Here is a 19,145-nt window from a genome sequence, read left to right as displayed (position 1 = left end):
CAAATTGTTGTTTTTGTGCTAAACAGATATCGAGATATAAACTTTGAATTGAACATCTAAAAATCTCAACACTAAAAAAATAATTAGAAATTTACCATAGCTTGAAACCCTGAGAATTTAAATCACCAATCTATACCTATCAAATACAAAAATAACAAACACATAATTATTTGTTTTTAAGAAGTATTTTGACTCATATACTTACTTTGAAGCACATACCTACATGCGTCTTTATTGGAGTTCATATTTCTTGACGATTTGGGTCTTTATTCGAATATTTTAGGATGAATAGAAGAGGAAATACTAACGAAGAGCTCTAAACTGACAGGATCAGCCCTTGTAAGCGTTCATCGAAATATTGAGGTAGATATCGACCATGTAAAAAATAAAAATGGCAGGAGTGGAAATAAAGAAATAGACTTTTCTTATAAAATTGTGAATTCTGTATAATATATTTATAATATACTGAATATATTTAGCTTTAAAAAATGGAAAGATACGCTACGTTGTTGTGAAGACTAAAATTTTGATTAGTAAGTTTTTGAGATTTCGTCAAAGTTGACACTGTTTATTAAAACACTATTTTTAAAAATAAACAGTGATTAGTTAGTGCTTTATTGCCAATACTTAAAACCCTTGTTTTAAATGTCTTTTATGCATTCCTATATCTTCGTTATATTTTTCTTGTTACACTCCTTAAAGAACCAGAATTTATGTTTAGTATATCTTTTACGAATATACAAGTTGTATCTTTATCCTCACTTCCTACTCTTCATTACTATCATAGTTACTAAGTGATGCCACAAGTTAGGCAACATGCTAAATGGTTTGACCTATACAAATTGTCACAGAGTCCATGACCCAAAAAATGGTTCAAGACCTTTTCTTGACAATAAAAGGCTTAACTCACTCGCTATAGTGGTCAGAAGTGCAAAGGCAAAAAATTAAGCAGAAAATATTAAAGGTACTTGTTTCACGAAAGAACCTAACTTCACTTATTGATTGTGTTCAGAATAATACACAGTACCATATTAAATATCATATTTTTCTAATTGATGGTGAACAGCTTTTCAGTTTTTTTTATGGCAGGGTGGTTTTCACAACTTACTATTTTTGTGTCAATATTTTATACCATTCCAATTTCAACAGACTTATTAGAACTTTAACCCTCAATAGATTTTAAATTAAAATTACGATCATTTCCACTATCTACCTACGACATATTACCGTCGAGATTCCCTTTAAATTGCGTTTATTTCTTTGTTCACAAGTTTATCAAGCAACCTATTTTATACCCCCCCTCAAGAAAATTCTGGATCTGCCCCTGACGTATATGAGGGGATTGCTCTTCCTCAATACCTTGCTCTTTACGCTAAAGTTTCAATTCTGTATCAATTCTCTAAGAATGACTCCTGATACACTGTGTTCTTTTAGTCAGAACAATAACAAGCTTTTTTTAAGTGCTAAAAAACTTTAGTGTAAAGAGCGAGGTGTTGAGGAGGAGCAAGCCCCCTCATATACGCAATAATTTCTGTTCGTTTTAAGTTCTGTTCGTTTTAATGTTGCTCCTTACTTTCAGTTAAAAAAAAACTTTTTTTTTAATTGCTATTAAAAATCATTATAATCTAATATTTGATATCTAACATATCCGGCGTTCTTTTACAATCAGATAGCATATATATCTAACGGTTTTGACAGGTCAAGGAACCTGTTCATAAAGAAAACGAAACATCGGCAATTGCAAAACAACGGAGAAATATATTATTATGGCAATATATGTGACCATCAGGGGGTGGGGTGTGTTTGGAATGGAACGATTGTTATAATTAGAATGAACATAGAAAAAGCCACTGAGGAGCGGGCTCACCTTGTCCCTATGTCAGTAATGGAATCATGTATAAATTTACCTCTCAGTCTAATAAGTATCATAGTGTTAAGTAATTTGCTTCCTTCTGAAACCAAACCAATGTCTCAGTTATTACTATTGGCTACTCAGTCTTACCACCTTTCTTATTAAAGCGGTTTAATAAAAGTTTTTCCTAAGGAAAATAGTATTTAAATCTGTAAATGAAAACAAAGGTGTTTAATTTAAAATTTACTACTACGAAATACCCTTACATAGATTATTTTGGTTCCCAGCTTACAAAACGTCAACGTTAAAAATCCGTTTCCAAGTCGAAAGGACAAATTTACTAAAACAACTGACATGTTTCGTGAGTCATTGCCTAGAACAATTGAAAAATTTCTCCTGCTGAAAATATGACGAATCAACGATCAGATTTAACCTAGCCAGACCAAGGGGTTGCGCACTATGCCGCTGCATATACACTAGATAGACGGACTTAGAACCTACTGCACAGGGGGGGGGGGCATGATTAGAGGTAAGGAAGATTTTGGAAAAGGGATAGTTTCCTCCAAATCAAAGAACCAAATATTAAACTGAAGTGTGTTATAAGTTTCAGAGAGTTTCAAGAGTTTCTGTCGATTAATTGTTTATAAATCAAAAGTTTGACAGGACGATTCTCTTATTTAATGCTAAATCTGAGTCAAATTTTAATTTTTTTTTGTGGTCAACATACATATCGAGATTTAACGTTTGAATTGAATATCTGAAAGTATTAAGACAAAAAAAAAAATTATTAAAGTTTCATTTTCATTGGTAAACTAATTTCTTTTATATTTTAAAGAGAGTTGGTACGAAGAGTAGTTTCGGGTCCTAGGCTACTAAGTAGTTACCTGAAATTTTTCTTTGCATGTTAGAATAAGAAATTACAAGATGTAACGAGTTCGTTCAAAATTTGGTAGGTTATAACATAATTAAAACAGCAATAATAATATTGTTAACAATAATGGTAATTTATTTCCTCAAAAGCAATGACGACACTAATCAACAAGCGACATCACCTAATACTAGAGTAAATATAGCAACCTTAATGGATGGTAGCAGGGCTGTATCTAGGATTTTGTTTCGGAGGGGGGTATTCTTTTCGGCTGGTGGGTGAAAACCACATCAAAAATTTTTTTATATGCAAACCACCTACCCCCTTGATACGGCCTTGCATAGAAGGCTAGGGTAAGCAATTTCTGTGCGGGCCAACTATCTTTGATGCTTCAACAAAATTAGTTAGCGAATGTAAAATTAACTTTTAGGATAGATTTATTGACCTTGGTCAAGTACTTTTTTCACAAGCATGTATTGAACAAGTGGTTGTCTATCCTATGTAGGTTTATCGAAAAATGATTGTTGACTTTACTATGCAATTACCCACGATATTTTGAATTAATTCATCCGCACCAACATAAATTGCAACTCAGGAGTAATTCCGCTTATCAAATCAAATACTTTTCACCTAGATATATACAGAACTAGCCAAAAAATATAAGGAATATTATGTTTGTTTACCCCCAAAAGTCAAAATTTCAGGAGACTTGAGGTTTGAATTTGAGACTTACCGTTCCAGTTTCTGAAAATACCTAAATTTGTTACTTTACAGACCATTTTAAACCGGAATTAGTTTGTCGTGGAATTATTTGCTCAATATTTAAACAATGGAAATTGGACTAAATTAACTTTAAAACACTTTGATTTAGCCCGCTTCGGCCCTCCAATAATGGAGAATGAAAATCCTTGCACGGTTTTGCTTAAAAAAGTTACAATTTTACTAAAAAAAGTTGGTGCTGTGGAGCTACCTTTAGAGCCCATGAATCTTTAACTCTTTATTTTTAAGTATGAAAATATTTACATGTTGATTAAACATTTGGTTTAGAACTTTAAGTTAATAAATAAGAACATGCCCTTTAACATGTCCGAGGATTTATACTATATATTATTAATTAGTACTATATTAGTAAAAATATTATAGTAGTACTATGTACAAAGAAAATATAAGATATATAATGTATATTTTTTTTCTTAACTCGACAGCTTCTTATTTATAAAATCACAACCTCTCTGGTAGTGTTGCTCCCAGTTCGAGGCATAATGCTCTAAGATAAAATTCTAAATTGGATTTACATGATCTGGGAGGGATAATTAACCTCCAATTAAAACATGTTTTACCGGGATTGGGCCTCCGTTGTCTCTAAGCCTGTCTCTAGTTCTGCAAATGTACATCCATTATACCCAGAGGAACATAATGCATAGCCCCTTGAGTTGTTTATATTGTTTCCGTTTCAAGTTCTAATTTTTCTTCATCGTTCGTTACATTCACAGAAGGAGAAATAAGTTAAAACAAGCTCATGTCCAATTCAGACGTCAGTCGCAGATAGCATAGTGAATTGACTCTTTCAAAATTGAAGAGGACTATTAATTTAGTCGTAAGTTTATAATAGAATTTGTTTATTCTATATTATCTAGTATTCGATTACCATTTAAATAAACCCACCCCAGGATTGGGCTAGATGTTCGTAAAGAGCATAAAAAAAGGCATCGAGTGGTATATTCACTTTATACCAGTTATACGATTTGCTATAATTTTACCTGTTTTTACATCTCTTGAGTCGTCTTAAAGTCTAGACAACCTTAGGTACTTATCGGTTATATAATAAACACGGTATACCATAAACACTATAGAATTTCGGTCGTGGATGATGCGAACATGACACAAGAAACTGGTCAAGCAAATACCACCCAATTAGCTTTGGCTTAGTTGGAAAATAAATTGTAGCTATATCTTAGTTAAGTTGGTATTTTGGTTTGGTTAGGTTACGTTAGCACAATATATGCTATGATTTACCCCCTCCCCTTCCTAATGCTCAGATATATAGCCCAAAATTGTTTCTAAACTATTATATTTTCATCGTAGGCCAACATTTCTATTTGATGAAACTTTGGGTCTTTTGTTTGATTTCATTAGCATTACTCGAACGTCACTTCCCGAGTGTTTACTATATAACCGATAAGTACCCTATCTTCACTCGATGAAATTCAGTTTTATCTAAGCGACTAAATTTTTCTTTTGGATTAATGTAGCCTACAGACCTATCCTAGGCCTATATATGGAACATCAGAAAGGGAGGTGGGATGCAATGTCAGAAAAGTGACCATGGCACTTGAAAATAACATAAAATAAGGACTAATGCTACTAAGCTAGCCTATTGTTTTGTCTTATATTTCTTCCAGAAGAGCTGTAACAATGCAATGTAATCTCGAATGGTACTACTATTTTTTGCTTCTGATAAATTTGTATGGATTTACATTACTGACCTACAAATAAGGTGAACATAGCCTACCACTCGAGGCCTTTTTTGTTACTTATCTGTTAGCCAGACACACTCGAGAACTTGGATCTACATGTATGGGGTTGAAACAACTGAGACGCTTGGCAGATGGATAGGGTATATATTATTTGGGCTTTATATTTGCACATTAAAGGGTGTCAGGGGTAAAGTATAGCGAGGCTGCATGCATGCAAAATATAATCTGACATGACAAAATACCAACTAAATATTTATTAAAATATAGCTACAATATAGTTTCCACTGAGCTGAAGCTAATTGTCTCCGTGTACATTTTCATCATATTGCGGTATATTTCATTATGATTAACCTAACTTCACTTCTTGGGTGTGGTCGATATAATACGTAGGCTAAGTGCTGTTGCTTTTAACCCTTTTATATAGGCAAAACTAAAAAAATGTATACTCTTTGAAGGTCCGAAAAGGCCTTAAAATTGAATTTCCGAGTAAAACGACAATTTATCTGACAATGCACCCCACTTCTATCCCCGCCCTGATGGTCTCAGATATAGTCTTAATAATGTATTTCATTGTTTGTATTGAATCTCATGATGGCAATAAAAAATGAGTAATACCATTCCACATAAAATTACAGTTGGGTGACTCTTCTGAAGGAAAGATGCTAGTGTAAAAATATTACCATTGTATTTCTTACTTTATGCTCCTTCCAAATATCGTGGTTAATTTTCTGACAATACCTCTATCTCTACCCTTGATGGTCCCATACAGTGCTGTCACTTACTTGAAGTACTACTTAAGTAAAATTTTCCCTTACTTGTACTTGTACTTAAGTAAAAACTCTAGGGTGTACTTATTACTTGATACTTAAGTAAGATTACGAAATACTTATTACTGAAGATACTTTTAATGTACTTGTTTTTCAAATACTTTACCTTTGACACGAAAATTTTGTGTGTGTGTGTGCTTCAGCAATGTACAAGAAAACATCACCTTTAGATTTAGAGCAAACTCAGATATAGCTTTTTTGTGTCTGTGCTTTGGCAATGTACAAGAAAACATCACCCTTTAGATTTAGAGTAAACTCAGATATACCTCCATGCCCTATTTTTGGATATGAAATAAGGTATTTGTTTTTGACAAAAAAAATTATAGTATTATTAACACTTGGTTTAATTTTTGTTTAAAAGTTATATAACAAAGAAAATTGAAATTATTTCGCAGTTCACTGGTCGACAGTGAGCTAAAATCCCTTGTTTTGTGCTAAATGTTGCATACTATAGTCCATTTGGGCTTATATTTCTAACATTAGTGTTTAAGTTTTGTCATCTCGTCAACTGAACCAGATTTCTACCATTTCATCATCTTCAGAACCATATTATTGGTAAAACTACTGAAGCTATGAATCTTTGCCCATCTAAATGTTGTCTGCAGTAAACAAGTCTAGATAATTCTAGCAGGATCCAATGCAGTGGTATTTCGTCAAATTCGTTTCAGCAAATTCTGGTATTCAGACGAATCTGACTTCAGATTTGTCACTCCATTCATAAGTTATAGGCCCTACTAAATTAAAGGAAAACTCAACTTTCTTAAGACTTGAAACCCTCTCCCTCTTGCCCTATTCGAGATAGGGTTTGTGATACCGGAACTTGATATGAGCCCTGATCTTAGGCATCTTTGGTATAGTTTAGATTCAGATCCGTTACTCCATATGCAAGTTATACTAAATTAAACCGAAAACTTAAATTTTTCAGGAATTAAAACCCATTCTCCCTTGTTATATTTAAGCTAGGGTCCTTTATCTCAAAACTTGGTATGTGTTATGGTCTTACGCCTCTTTGGTTCAATTTTCATTCAGATCCATCACTCCATTCGCAAGTTCCTCTGAATTAAACGAAAAACTGTTTTTAGCAGGTAAAGCCCTCTCCCCCTGTTTTATTTGAGCTAGGGTCTTCATCTTTCAACTTGATGTGTCTCATGATCCTTGGCACCAAATCTGGCCATCAAAATTTTCATGCAAATCCAACCAACGTTTCTCCCCATATACCTGATTACACAGACGGACGGACGGATTTTACAACGTCTTAGGTAGCCATGTTGGCTAATTGGATCCAAAACAAGGAAAACAATGGCATATCATCATGCAGGTATCATCACCTATTTGGACAGTGGAAAATATCCATCTGGATAGGTTTTTGAGATCTGTCTGTCTGTCCGTCCGTCTGTGCAATCGAGTAGATTTGTATTGAAATTGAACTATTTGGATTAAAATTGAGCTTAATTAGGGCGATGGGGCTTTAAGTGTTAAAAAAAATTCGACTTTTTCATTTAATTCACTGTAACTTGCATATGGAGATGAATTTCAATGAAAATTGAATAAAGATGCCTAAGAGTATGATATGCATTGAGTTCTGGGATGTAGACCCAAGCTTAATTAAAAGTTGAGTTTTTCACTTAATTCAGTGTAGCTTGCGAGAGATTGATGGATCTCAGTGAATATTGAACCAAAGGTGCCTAAGACCGTGACAGGCATCAAGTTTTGAGATGAAAACCCTAGCTCAAAATAGAACGAGGGAGAGAGGGTTTAAGTGCTGAAAAAAGTCAAGCTTTTGGTTTAATTTAGTATAACTTGCGAATGGAGCAACGGATCCAAATGGAAGCTAGACCAAAGATGACTAGGATCAGGGCTCATATCGAACTCTGATATCACAAGCCGTATCTGAAATAGGGCGGGGAGAGGGGGTTTCAAGTTTTAAGAAAGTCGATTTTTCCTTCAGTTTAGTAGGGCCTAAAACTACTTCCACCCATGGCTTGCCCAAAGCCTGGAAACAACCATTTTCCAAAATAAGTCATACTGAAGCCAACCTTCAACTAAATATTCCGTCCCCAGAGAAAAATTACTTTGTATGGCACTTGGTATTTACCAAGTGACATACAGTGATCGCAAATTCTGTTGGTCTATCGGTCTGTCAGTTCCGGTCTTGCTAGTTTAGGCACTTACAGATAAGCTAGGACGACGAAATTTGGCAGGCGTTTCAGGGACCAGACCAGATTAAATTTGAAATAGTTGTTTCCCCGATTCGACCATCTGGGGGACGGTTAATTTTGAAAAATTAGATCGGATCTTAATTAAATTTGATATTTAGATGGATATCATGTCTCAGAGCTCTTACTGTAAATTCCGAACGGATCAGGTGACATTGGAGGGGGAAACCTAAAATTTTGGAAAATACTTAGAGTGGAGGGATCGGGATGAAACTTAGTGGGAAAAATAAGCACAAGTCCTAAATACGTGATTGACATAAACAGAACGAATTCACTCTCTTTTGGGGAGTTGGGGGGAAGGTTAATTCTGAAAAATTAGAAAACTTGATGTATTTTTAACTTACGAAGGAGTGATCGGATCTTGAATTTTATCGGATGAAATTTCATATTAGAAGGACCTCGTAACTCAGATCTCATGTTTTAAATCCCGACCAGTTCTGGTGACATTGGGGGAGAGTTGGAGGGGAAGCCGGAAATCTTGGAAAACGCTTAGAGTGGAGAGATCGGGATGAAACTTGGTGGGTAGAATAAGCAAATGTCGTAGATACGTGATTGACGAAACCGGACTGGATCCACTCTCTTTGGGGTAGTTAGGAGGTTCAGTGCTTTGGCGAGTTCGGTACTTCTGGACGTGCTAGGACAATAAAATTGGTAGGCGTGTCAGGGACCTGCACAAATTGACTTGATAAAGTTGATTTTCCCGATTCAACCATCAGGGGGGGGGGACTGAAGGGAGTGGAAAAATTAGAAAAATGAGATATTTTTAACTTGCGAGTGGGTGATTGGATCTTAATGAATTTTGATATTTAAAAGAACCTTGTGTCTCAGAGCTCTTATTTTAAATGCCGACCAAAATTAAGCCTCTGATTTTTCTTTTAAATTAATCTATTGATTCTTATAATTTTGCTAGAGCTCATGCCATATGAGCTCTTCCGACCTCGTCACAAGTGCCATATGAGCTCTTAGCTCTTATTTTATTCCTTTTTTCTCAGAAGATTTTCGACTTAGTCTCATGGTTTTTGTCACTTCATGGTGTGAAAACTGCTGCTAGAAATAGATAGGTTGCAACTTCTGCCGTATTGTCTTCTAGTATATCTAAATGTGTGCTTGCATCGTTCCTGCGTCTCCTTAAAAGTTCTGTTTCTTACGGTAATATTGGTTTGTCTTCTGTTGCATATGCAGACAACATTCTTCTTGTTGCCCGGACTCGCCGTGGATTGCTTTACAATTTATCAACCAATGAACTATCTAAGATTGGACCGTCAGTTAATGCGTCTAAATGCGAGCTTATTTGTTTTAATAGCCCTTATGTGATCGGTCCAATCGTTGCTGGGACTGCAATTCTGCCATGTTCTTCTTTAGTTAGTTGGCTTGGTCTGTGGTTTGGTCCAGCACTTTCCACTTCCTTTTCATGCCTAGTGAATCAAGTCGCGTCGCTTACGGAAAAATATCCCAAACAAAAGCCGTTACAACTGGAACGGTTCGTGCATGATTTATAACGCTTATTGCGCCCCTGTGCTTTTGTTTTTATCTGGCATGGCTCATCTGTTTCGTAAGAAAAATCCCCATACTCTACGTACGGCTTATTTCAGATATTCCAAGTTCCTCCTCCGGCTTCCTAGATGGTACCAAAACAGAAAAATAGTTGCTCGATTTGGTTTAATAGATGTGCCTTCTCGGATTCGGTCTTCCAGTGATAATTTATGTAAAAAGACTATCTACTTTATTATCTACTTTTATATATATAAATATATATTATATATATATATATATATATATATATATATATATATATATATATATATATATATATATATATATATATATATATATATATATACATACATACATAAATACATAGAATAAATACTTGAAGTAGTACTTGAAGTAATACTTAAGTACAATTTTGGCAAGTACTTGATATTTGATACTTAAGTAAGAATTTGGAAAGTACTTATTACTTGATATTTCTGACTTAAGTATCAAATATCAAGTACTTGCCAAAATTGTACTTAAGTATTACTTCAAGTACTACTTCAAGTATTTATTCTATGTATGTATGTATATATATATATATATATATATATATATATATATATATATATATATATATATATATATGTATATATATATATATATATATGTATATATATATATATATATATATATATATATATATATATATATATATATATATACATAGAATAAATACTTGAAGTAGTACTTGAAATAATACTTAAGTACAATTTTGGCAAGTACTTGATATTTGATACTTAAGTAAGAATTTGGAAAGTACTTATTACTTGATATTTAAGTAAAAAAAACAATGAGTACTTAATACTTGATACTTAAGTAAAAATTTTGAGTACTTGTTGGAGCACTGGTCCCATATATAGCCCCAATAATATATTTGTTGTTAGTTAAATATCCTGACGTGTTACGGATTTTTTGGTAAAACGAGTTTCTGCATTTCTGACTTGATAAAATGTAGTTTCACCTTTGTGACTGATTAAATTAAAAAAAAACAAGTTTTTTTAGCGGAAAGTAAGGAGCGACATTAAAACTTAAAACGAACAGAAATTACTTCCTATATGAAAGGGGCTGCTTCCTCATCAACGCCCCCTCTTTACGCTAAAGTTTGACTCTTTCTCTTAACTCTACTTTTTAAAACAGTAAAAACCTATAGCGTAAAGAGAGGGGCGTTGATGAGGAAGCAGCCCCTTTCATATACGAAGCAATTTCTGTTCGTTTTAAGTTTTAATGTCGCTCCTTACTTTCCGTAAGAAAAAAAAAAACCTTTTTTTTATTTAATTTCTGAACGTTTTTGAATCAAGGCATGTTTTGATTTTGGCTCTCCGCAGATGAATAATTAAAACGAAATTTGCATATTATTTTTTTGGCTAAATGGCTTTCTCATAATTTTGATCGAATGATTTTGAGAAAAAAGGAGCGGGGGAGGAGGCCTAGTTGCCCTCCGATTTTTGGTTACTTAAAAAGGCAACTAGAACTTTTAATTTTTTGCGAATGTTTTTATAAGTAAAAGATATCCGTAACTTACAAATTAGCTTACGTAACGAACTTCTGTATTCTCATGTTTTTATTACGTATATGAAGGAGTTCACCCCCTCGTCAGAACCTCGCTCTTTACACTAAAGCTTAAATTTTGTCCTAATTTCATAAGAATGACCCCCTGAATCACAAAAGCCGTAGAATAAATAGTTGAGATTACTAAAAATACTTTAGCGTAAAGAGCGAGGTATTAGGAGGAGGTGAGCCCACCATATGTGTAATAATTTCTGTTCGTATTAAGTTTTAATGCTTCTCCTTACTTTCAGTTGAAATTACTTTTTCATATTTATTTTTTCATTGTTTTTTTTATATAATGCTAGAAAATCCTGCGCTCCCTTCATGAAAATTTTCTTTCCCCATGACAAATTCCTCCAAGGAAAGTCCCCCAACGTATCCCCCTCTTCTCAACCCCCCTCCTCAACCTAAAAATCCCCCTGAAAACTTTTGTACACTCTCAAATAACCATCACTATATGTAAGCACTGGTCAAAGTTTGTAACTTGTCGCCCCTCCCACGGGGACTGTGGGGGAGTAAGTCATCCCCAAAGACATAGTTATAAGGTTTTTTGACAACGCTGAATAAAATGGCTATCTCAGAATTTTGATCCGGTGACTTTGGGAAAAAAATTAGCATGGGAGGGGGCCTAGGTGCCCTCCCATTTTTTGTTCACTTAAAAAGAGCACTAGAACTTTTCATTTCCGTTAGAATGAGCCCTCTCGCAAGATTCTAGGACCACTGGGTCGATACGATCACCCCTGGGGAAAAAACAACAAAAAAACAAACAAACAAACAAATAAACACGCATCCGTGATCTGCCTTCTGGCAAAAAATACAAAATTCCACATTTTTGTAGATAGGAGCTTGATGATTCTATAACAGGGTTCTCTGATACGCTGAATCTGATGATGTGATTTTCGTTAAGATTCTATGACTTTTAGGGGCTTTCCCCCCTATTTTCTAAAATAAGGCAAATTTTCTCAGGCTCGTTACTTTTGATGGGTAAGACTAAACTTGATGAAATTTATATATTTAAAATCATCATTAAAACGCGATTCTTTTGATGTAGCTATTGGTATCAAAATTCCATTTTTTAGAGTTTTGGTTACTATTGAGCCGGGCCGCTCCTTACGACAGTTTGTTACCACGAACTGTTTGATTATTTTGTTGGATACTTCCAAATTATACCGAAAGATAATTGTCGCGATTGTGACAATCTACCCCATTTCCACATAAAGAAACCTTAGGCGGAATAAAGAACTGCAAGAAAACTTTAAAGGCCTACAAAAATTATTACTTAATAACTTGCAGAAAGTCACTAGCAATGAGACTTCAATGTTTCCTTCCATTTCAATCTGATTATGAAATCATTTTAAAATAAAACATCTAATTAGCTGTGTTTTCATTCTTTGGCAATGAGACAGAGCTAATATTATCGACTCATTTAGCGAAGATATACCTGTTAATGAAGAGATAGGCCTAAAAACAATTCGAACACTGAACATCAACGGATATGTTTGTTATCTTGAGCGACATAAGGCACCATGAGCGAGGTATAGTAGTGGCGGATCCAGGGGGTGGGGGGCGTGCCCCCCTGATGTAGTGGTAGATTTGTGATTGGGACCATATGCTCTGGTTTGGCTTGGGACGAAAGTTTATTTTTGTATTTTTGAAACAAGGTTTTAGCTACTTAGTACGGTCTCTATTAGATTTTACTAATGACGCATACCGCAAAAAAGTATTTAATTAATTTTATGTTTATCAAGGGAATCTGTCCGTATTACCACAAAAGCCAACTGAGAGGCGAAAATATTCATTCTGTAATAAAAAGGGGGGGGGGGTAATTTAAAGTCCTAACATCTTTAGGCAGTCGAAATGATATTTCAGGATTGTGCTGTCACAACGAGGCTGAAAAGCAAAATATTTACTTCTTTTTACCGTCAAAAATTTGTTTTCGAGTTCTGCTATGGCACTGAGGTGAAGAAATTAATATCATTACTTTTTTGGCTGTCTGTTTCGATTTTTTGGGTTTGCTTTTCTGCGAAGCGGGGTGGTGTTTACAACATTTTGGTTTTTTAGGAAATTTGTATAATGGAAAGTAAATATTTGAGAGGTGCAAAAATTATTAATTTAACTTTAGGATTTTGGTGAGCAAATGGTGGCCACTTACTGCCTATTTTAATCAAATTAAAGCTCTGAATTAAATGACAAATTAGTGTATACTAAGTATATACTTAATATATAAGTATATAATACATAATACTTAATATATAAGCATATACTTATAACTAATTAGGCCTATATGAGTCCAATTATTCTTTTAAAGGTCGGAGTAATCATTTAAGAAAAACAGATTTTCGGAAAATCTTTTGTAAAAGAAGGCAAATAATTATGTGTTTTTTTCTAGTTGGTATAGATGGGTATCGGAATTCTTAGTTTGAGTCAGTGGAATGGCATCGATGTTTTTTCGAACATTTACTGATAAAATGTTGATGAAAAGTGGAAATTCACGCAACTTGTTTTAACCACGGCAACGGAAGCCTACTACAATATTACTTCAGAAATTCTCACCTTCTCAATACCAACCAGTCACAAAATATAGTTATTTTTTGTATAGGGCTTGCATATATTTGTCCATAAAATTGTCTAAGCTCCTATATATACCGCTGAGGATTTTAGGCTTATTTTGATACATGCCATCCAATCGTATTTCCACGATTTGTTGTTTATAAATCAAAAGTTTATAGGACGATTCTCTTACTTAATGCTAAATCTGAGTCAAATTTCATTTTTTTTTTGTGTGTGTGGTCAACAGACATCGAGATTTAACGTTTGAATTGAATATCTGAAAGAATCAAGATACAAAAAAAATAATTATAAATCTCCACAGATTGAAACCCTGAGAATTTAAATCACAAATCTATACCTATCAAATATAAAGATAACAAAGACATAATTTTTTGTTTTTATAAGGAGTATTACGACTCATATACTTAGTTTGAAGCACATATCTACATGTATCTTCATTAGAATTCATATTTTTCTGACGATTTGGTCTTCATTCGATTATTTTAGAATGAATAGAAGAGGAAATACTAAAGAAGAGCTCTAAACTGACAGGACTAGCCATTATAAACGTTCACCAAAATATTGATGTAGACATCGACCGTGTAATAAATGGATATAGCGAGAGTAGGAATAGATAGATCGACTGTTCCTTATAAAATCGAAAATTTTTCAATTTAAGCGAAATACATTTAACTTTAAAAAATGGAAAGATACGCTACATTGTTATGAAAAGTATAATTTTGATTAGTAAATTTTGAGATTTCGTCAAAGTTGACACTCTTTATTAAAACACTATTTTTAAAAATAAACAGTGATTAGTTAGTGCTTTATTGCCAATACTTAAAACCCTTGTTTTAAATGTCTTTTATGCATTCCTATATCTTCGTTATATTTTTCTTGTTACACTCCTTAAAGAACCAGAATTTATGTTTAGTATATCTTTTACGAATATACAAGTTGTATCTTTATCCTCACTTCCTACTCTTCATTACTGAAAGAATGTTGACACTGTTTATTAAAACACTATTTTTAGAAAGAAACAGTGACTAGTTAATGCTTTATTACCTATACTTAAAACGCTCGTCTTAAATGTCTTCTATGCATTTCTATCTCTTCGTTCTGTTTTTCTTGTTACACCCCCAAAGAGCTAATATTTAATGTGTAATATAACTTTTACGAATATACAAGTTGTATCTTTATCCTCGTTTTCTACTCTTCATTAGTATCATAGTTACTAAGCGATGCCACAAAGTTAGGCGACATGCTAAATGGCTTGATCTATACAAATTGTCACAAAGAGAGTGCATGACCCCAAAAGATGGTTCAATACCAATTTTTTGTTGATAATAAAAAGCTTGACTCACTCGCTATAGTGGTGAGAAGTGCAAAGGCAAAAAAGTTTGGAGAAAATATTAAATATTATTTTTTATAATACGGATTTAATAAGGATTATAATACGGAAATGTTGACAGCTTTTTTTTTATGGCGGTTGGTTTTTATAACTTACTATTTTTTGTATCAATATTTTGTGCCATTTTAATTTCAACAAATTTATTAGAGCTTTAACCCTCACCAGATTTTAGATTAATATTACGACCATTTCCACTCCCTACCTACGACACATAATTGTCGAGGTTCCCTTTAATTTAGGGGTATTTCTTTGTTCGCAAGTTTATCGAAGCAACCTATTATACGCCCCCCCCCATAAAGAAAATCCTGGATCTTCCCCGGAGGTATGGGGTACATGGTCATGATAGTGACCACTATATTTTGAAATAGTGTTGATTGCGGAATCAAGTGGTGCTAATCATCTGCTAATATAGTGTTACCTTATGAAAAGTGGAAACCCTATAGGACTACCATGTTTTTTATTGCTTGAATCATCATACCTCTTTGTTAAATGGGCATTTGTAATTAAGATAATGGGCTCTTTGCTATCTTGGACAATACTTGAGTTAAGGACATTAAAATCTTAGGAATTAATCTAGGGCCTATGTCAATTGGAAGGAAAAATTGACTCCTAGAGTTTGAAAATAACTTTTCACTTTGCATATTAGTTAAAAAAATTAATTCTTTAAATATTACACAAAAGTTTCTTGTTCAAATCAGGGTATGGGGAGGGGTATACGTTTATAGAACTGATTAACAGTAGAAAAAGAGAATGGGTTAGTACCACTTATACGTGCACACAAAATTTCTAAATTGTGAGAAAAATATACATATTTTGTCTAAATTCAATTTATTCCATTCTCAGCAGACATTTCGTCCAGTATTCTGATGCAGAGATAAATGTTCCACAAGTAGCACTAGAGTTTTGGGAATTGCAACTAATTTCGGTCATAATTCCTAACAAATTTATGCCAATTTTCTTTTAGAAGATGATTAAAAGAAATATTTAGAAAAGCGAAAATATAGGCAGGTCTACATTTATGGGTTAGTATGTGAATCCCAAACGTAAGGAATACGACATTGTCAGCACTTATTAAGCATTTCAATAATAAACAAGAAAATTGGAGTTTCAATTAAATACTGAAAATAAAAATCAAAACAATTAAATGATTCCTGGTGCGGATTCCCCTCTACTAAATTCCATGACCAAAACTACAACCGATTTGACCTATCTAGTTATAATAAAAACATCATTATAAAAACAGTAAGTCTTATTTTCTTTTTCAATGGTTTCTTTTTCATTCACGAAGTTATATTCATTGTATAGCTACCTTCTTTTTCTTCGGTGATTCCATTTCTGTCCTATTAAAAAAAGCACCTTAAATATTAAGGAAAAAAATCGACCTGAACAAATGTGGCTAAACATGTAAGCATAGAACATTTTTCAAATTTGCTATTAACTAGGTTCGCATTTTTACTAGATGATAAGGTTTCAAAGACAGCTCATTTGGAAAAATATTATGTGGAACATATTATGAAGTGTAATGGACCATTGTTTTTTTCTTATTTTAAAAATAGCATGGATTGTTTGAAAAAAAATATCGGTTCAGAGTAAAGAGCAAATTTGACACTTAAAACGAGCTTTTAAAATTTTAAGGCTACTTCATAAATTTTAGTTTTCTTCCAAATTATTGAGGGCCCTCTCACTCCTGAATGATGCAACTGGTAGTAGTAGTAGCACAGAGTTACTCTCGGTTAGTTCAGCGTCCCTCTCAACGCGGTCTGAAAGTTTTAACTTAATACTCTGAGCTATTTCTCAGAAATTGTTCACGCATCCTTTTTGCAACCTGAATACATACAGTAATTTTTGATTTACTTCAACTCTACCCTATATGCTGCCTGAAAGTTTTACCTTAAAATCCTTAACCTCTATAAAATTAGTACTAGCATCCTCAGTAGAAGTATACAAATTACCTACTGTTTAGAGTACATGTAGGGTTTGTTATTGGGAAAGGTGTTATGTTTGAACTTTTATCTTCAAATTGGAAAAAGGGTATTACGATGAAAATTCTAGGGAATGATGAGGGAAATGTTGAAGGGGATGTTGAGTGTTGTTTAAACGAACTATTTGCACTCAGGTTATGACAAGAGTTTACGAGCAATATCTCAGGAATGACTTAGGATAGTATGTTGGTCAAGTTAGGGCTTTTAAGTTCTGAGAAATTATACTTTCCATGTTCAAAAACGCTGCTTTAGTCAGAGGAAATAGGGTTGCCTATAGTAAAGACCATTATGCTTCAATGTTGTTTTTTTTTTCCCAGAGGCACTTCATATGAAAGGGATGGTTGTATAAACTTTGGAGGGGACTCATTCGATTATAATTCAGAAGTTCTAGTACCCTTCTTAGGAGTCAGAAGTGATCAGAGAGGAAGAAAAGAGTGGACAATTTTTCGGTTCTTTAGAAAACTTTTTTCTGCTGGAAATTTGTTTGGATTATAGCTTTTTTTTCGATTCCGTATCTCAGAGTATTAGAGGCTAATACATTATTACTTTACTTTAATCAAATCGCTAAAATTGAAGACTGAATCAAAACAAGGCTATCTAAACTGGGCTAAACTAGAGCCCCCTTCCCCTTTAAATCCTGATGGACATCAGTAAGCCATTTAAGAAACCAAATGTATTGCCCGTGTCTTATCTTCCTGCTGAAAATGCTTCTGGTAAAATAAAAATCTAAATACTAGAAAGAAAAGAGGAGAAAAAAATTCCAGCCGATTTAAACACTGTTGCTTAGAAATACTTTTTTTTTTGCTAGTTTGTCTGGATTGTTCCTTCTCTCACACTGATCCCTGCTGAAAAAGCAACAGCCAAGATGATGTCAGTTGAAAATGATGTTGAGCAAGGGTAAGTTTTGTTTATTTATAATTTTGATAGTCTGTAGCTTACATGAGGCAGTGGGTCTGAATCTTGGTCTGAACTTGGAGGTTTCGGCATGGCTTTGTAATTGTGATTACTGATTACTAATTACAGATCACTGATTACTGGCTAGGGACTACTGATTACTTACTTACTTACGAGATTACTTCCCGTCAAAAATTGACGAAGAAAAACAAAACCCAAGAATGAAATATGTTCTGAACGTTTTAATTTCGTAATTCAATTTCACAGTTTGCTACCAACTAGCAAGTTCAGATGTTTTTATACGTGAGAAGCAGCTTTTCGTTTGGGGCGGAGAGAAAGTTGCCCAATAAGTTGGTGAAAACAGGAAAAAAAATGGTTTCTACGAAACTTTACTGAGAACAACGAATTTTATTACTATAAGATTTTAGGGGTTTCTATTCCAATGCTCCCACCTGCGTCAACGGCTGGGACAGTTTATAACTGGGACTATCTACTTGATTTGGATTGAAGGCATCGAAATGACCACTGTGTGCCAGATCAAGGTGACAAGATCCTTAATCCACCGTGTAGGATTGACCTTAGTGCGGAATGTAACTACCTGTGTTTTAGAAAGAAGAAAAAAGAAATGTGTCCATTCTTCGGTTTAGATTCTCCGGGTGTTACTATTAGTGTTATTTATATTAGTCTAATGTTCATAGAATTTTACTTTCACTTGCTTTTCACGCACAGTTGTGAGTCCCAGGTATATTTCCTAATAATTGATAAAAATTAAGTCCATTAAGATAAGATAAGATTAATTCATCATGAAATACACATACGATACTGCATTTTACTGTTCCTCCATTGCCTCTTTGGCCTGTAAAGAAGGGGGAAGATAAACGAGTCACTTACTCAGAGGAAAATAATTAAAACAATCATTTACTCACAGAGAGAAGAGCAAAAAGGAGAAGAAAACAACTCTATAACTAATTGCCGAACTTACAG

General features: G+C 33.8%; 2 protein-coding genes across 8 annotated transcripts in view; one reads left to right on the top strand and one right to left on the bottom strand.

Annotated features, from left to right (window-relative positions):
- Positions 1-2,214, bottom strand: part of LOC136027345 (uncharacterized) — a gene marked incomplete in the record, with an annotated part of 76,230 nt that extends 74,016 nt beyond the window's left edge. Inside the window, 1 exon segment of the mRNA XM_065704501.1 lies at positions 2,119-2,214. Within this exon segment, the coding sequence (XP_065560573.1) occupies positions 2,119-2,208 (90 nt within the window).
- Positions 2,215-4,183: 1,969 nt separating this feature from the next.
- Positions 4,184-19,145, top strand: part of LOC136027341 (uncharacterized) — a 60,777-nt gene continuing 45,815 nt past the window's right edge. For 2 of the 7 annotated variants that reach the window (XM_065704490.1, XM_065704486.1), the window contains exons 1-2: positions 4,184-4,317; positions 18,076-18,164. In XM_065704490.1, coding sequence (XP_065560562.1) covers positions 18,133-18,164 — 32 coding nt within the window. In that variant the 5' untranslated portion in view covers positions 4,184-4,317; positions 18,076-18,132. Of the gene's footprint in view, positions 4,318-15,272; positions 15,363-18,075; positions 18,165-19,145 lie in introns of those variants that run through there. The other 5 variants (XM_065704488.1, XM_065704487.1, XM_065704485.1 and 2 more) reach the window with 5 other exon arrangements.

This window comes from Artemia franciscana, chromosome 5 (assembly GCF_032884065.1).
Source record: "Artemia franciscana chromosome 5, ASM3288406v1, whole genome shotgun sequence".
Lineage (NCBI taxonomy): Eukaryota > Metazoa > Arthropoda > Branchiopoda > Anostraca > Artemiidae > Artemia > Artemia franciscana.
The sequence above is the reverse complement of the archived record's forward strand: the minus strand, read 5'-3'. Positions and strand labels throughout refer to the sequence as shown.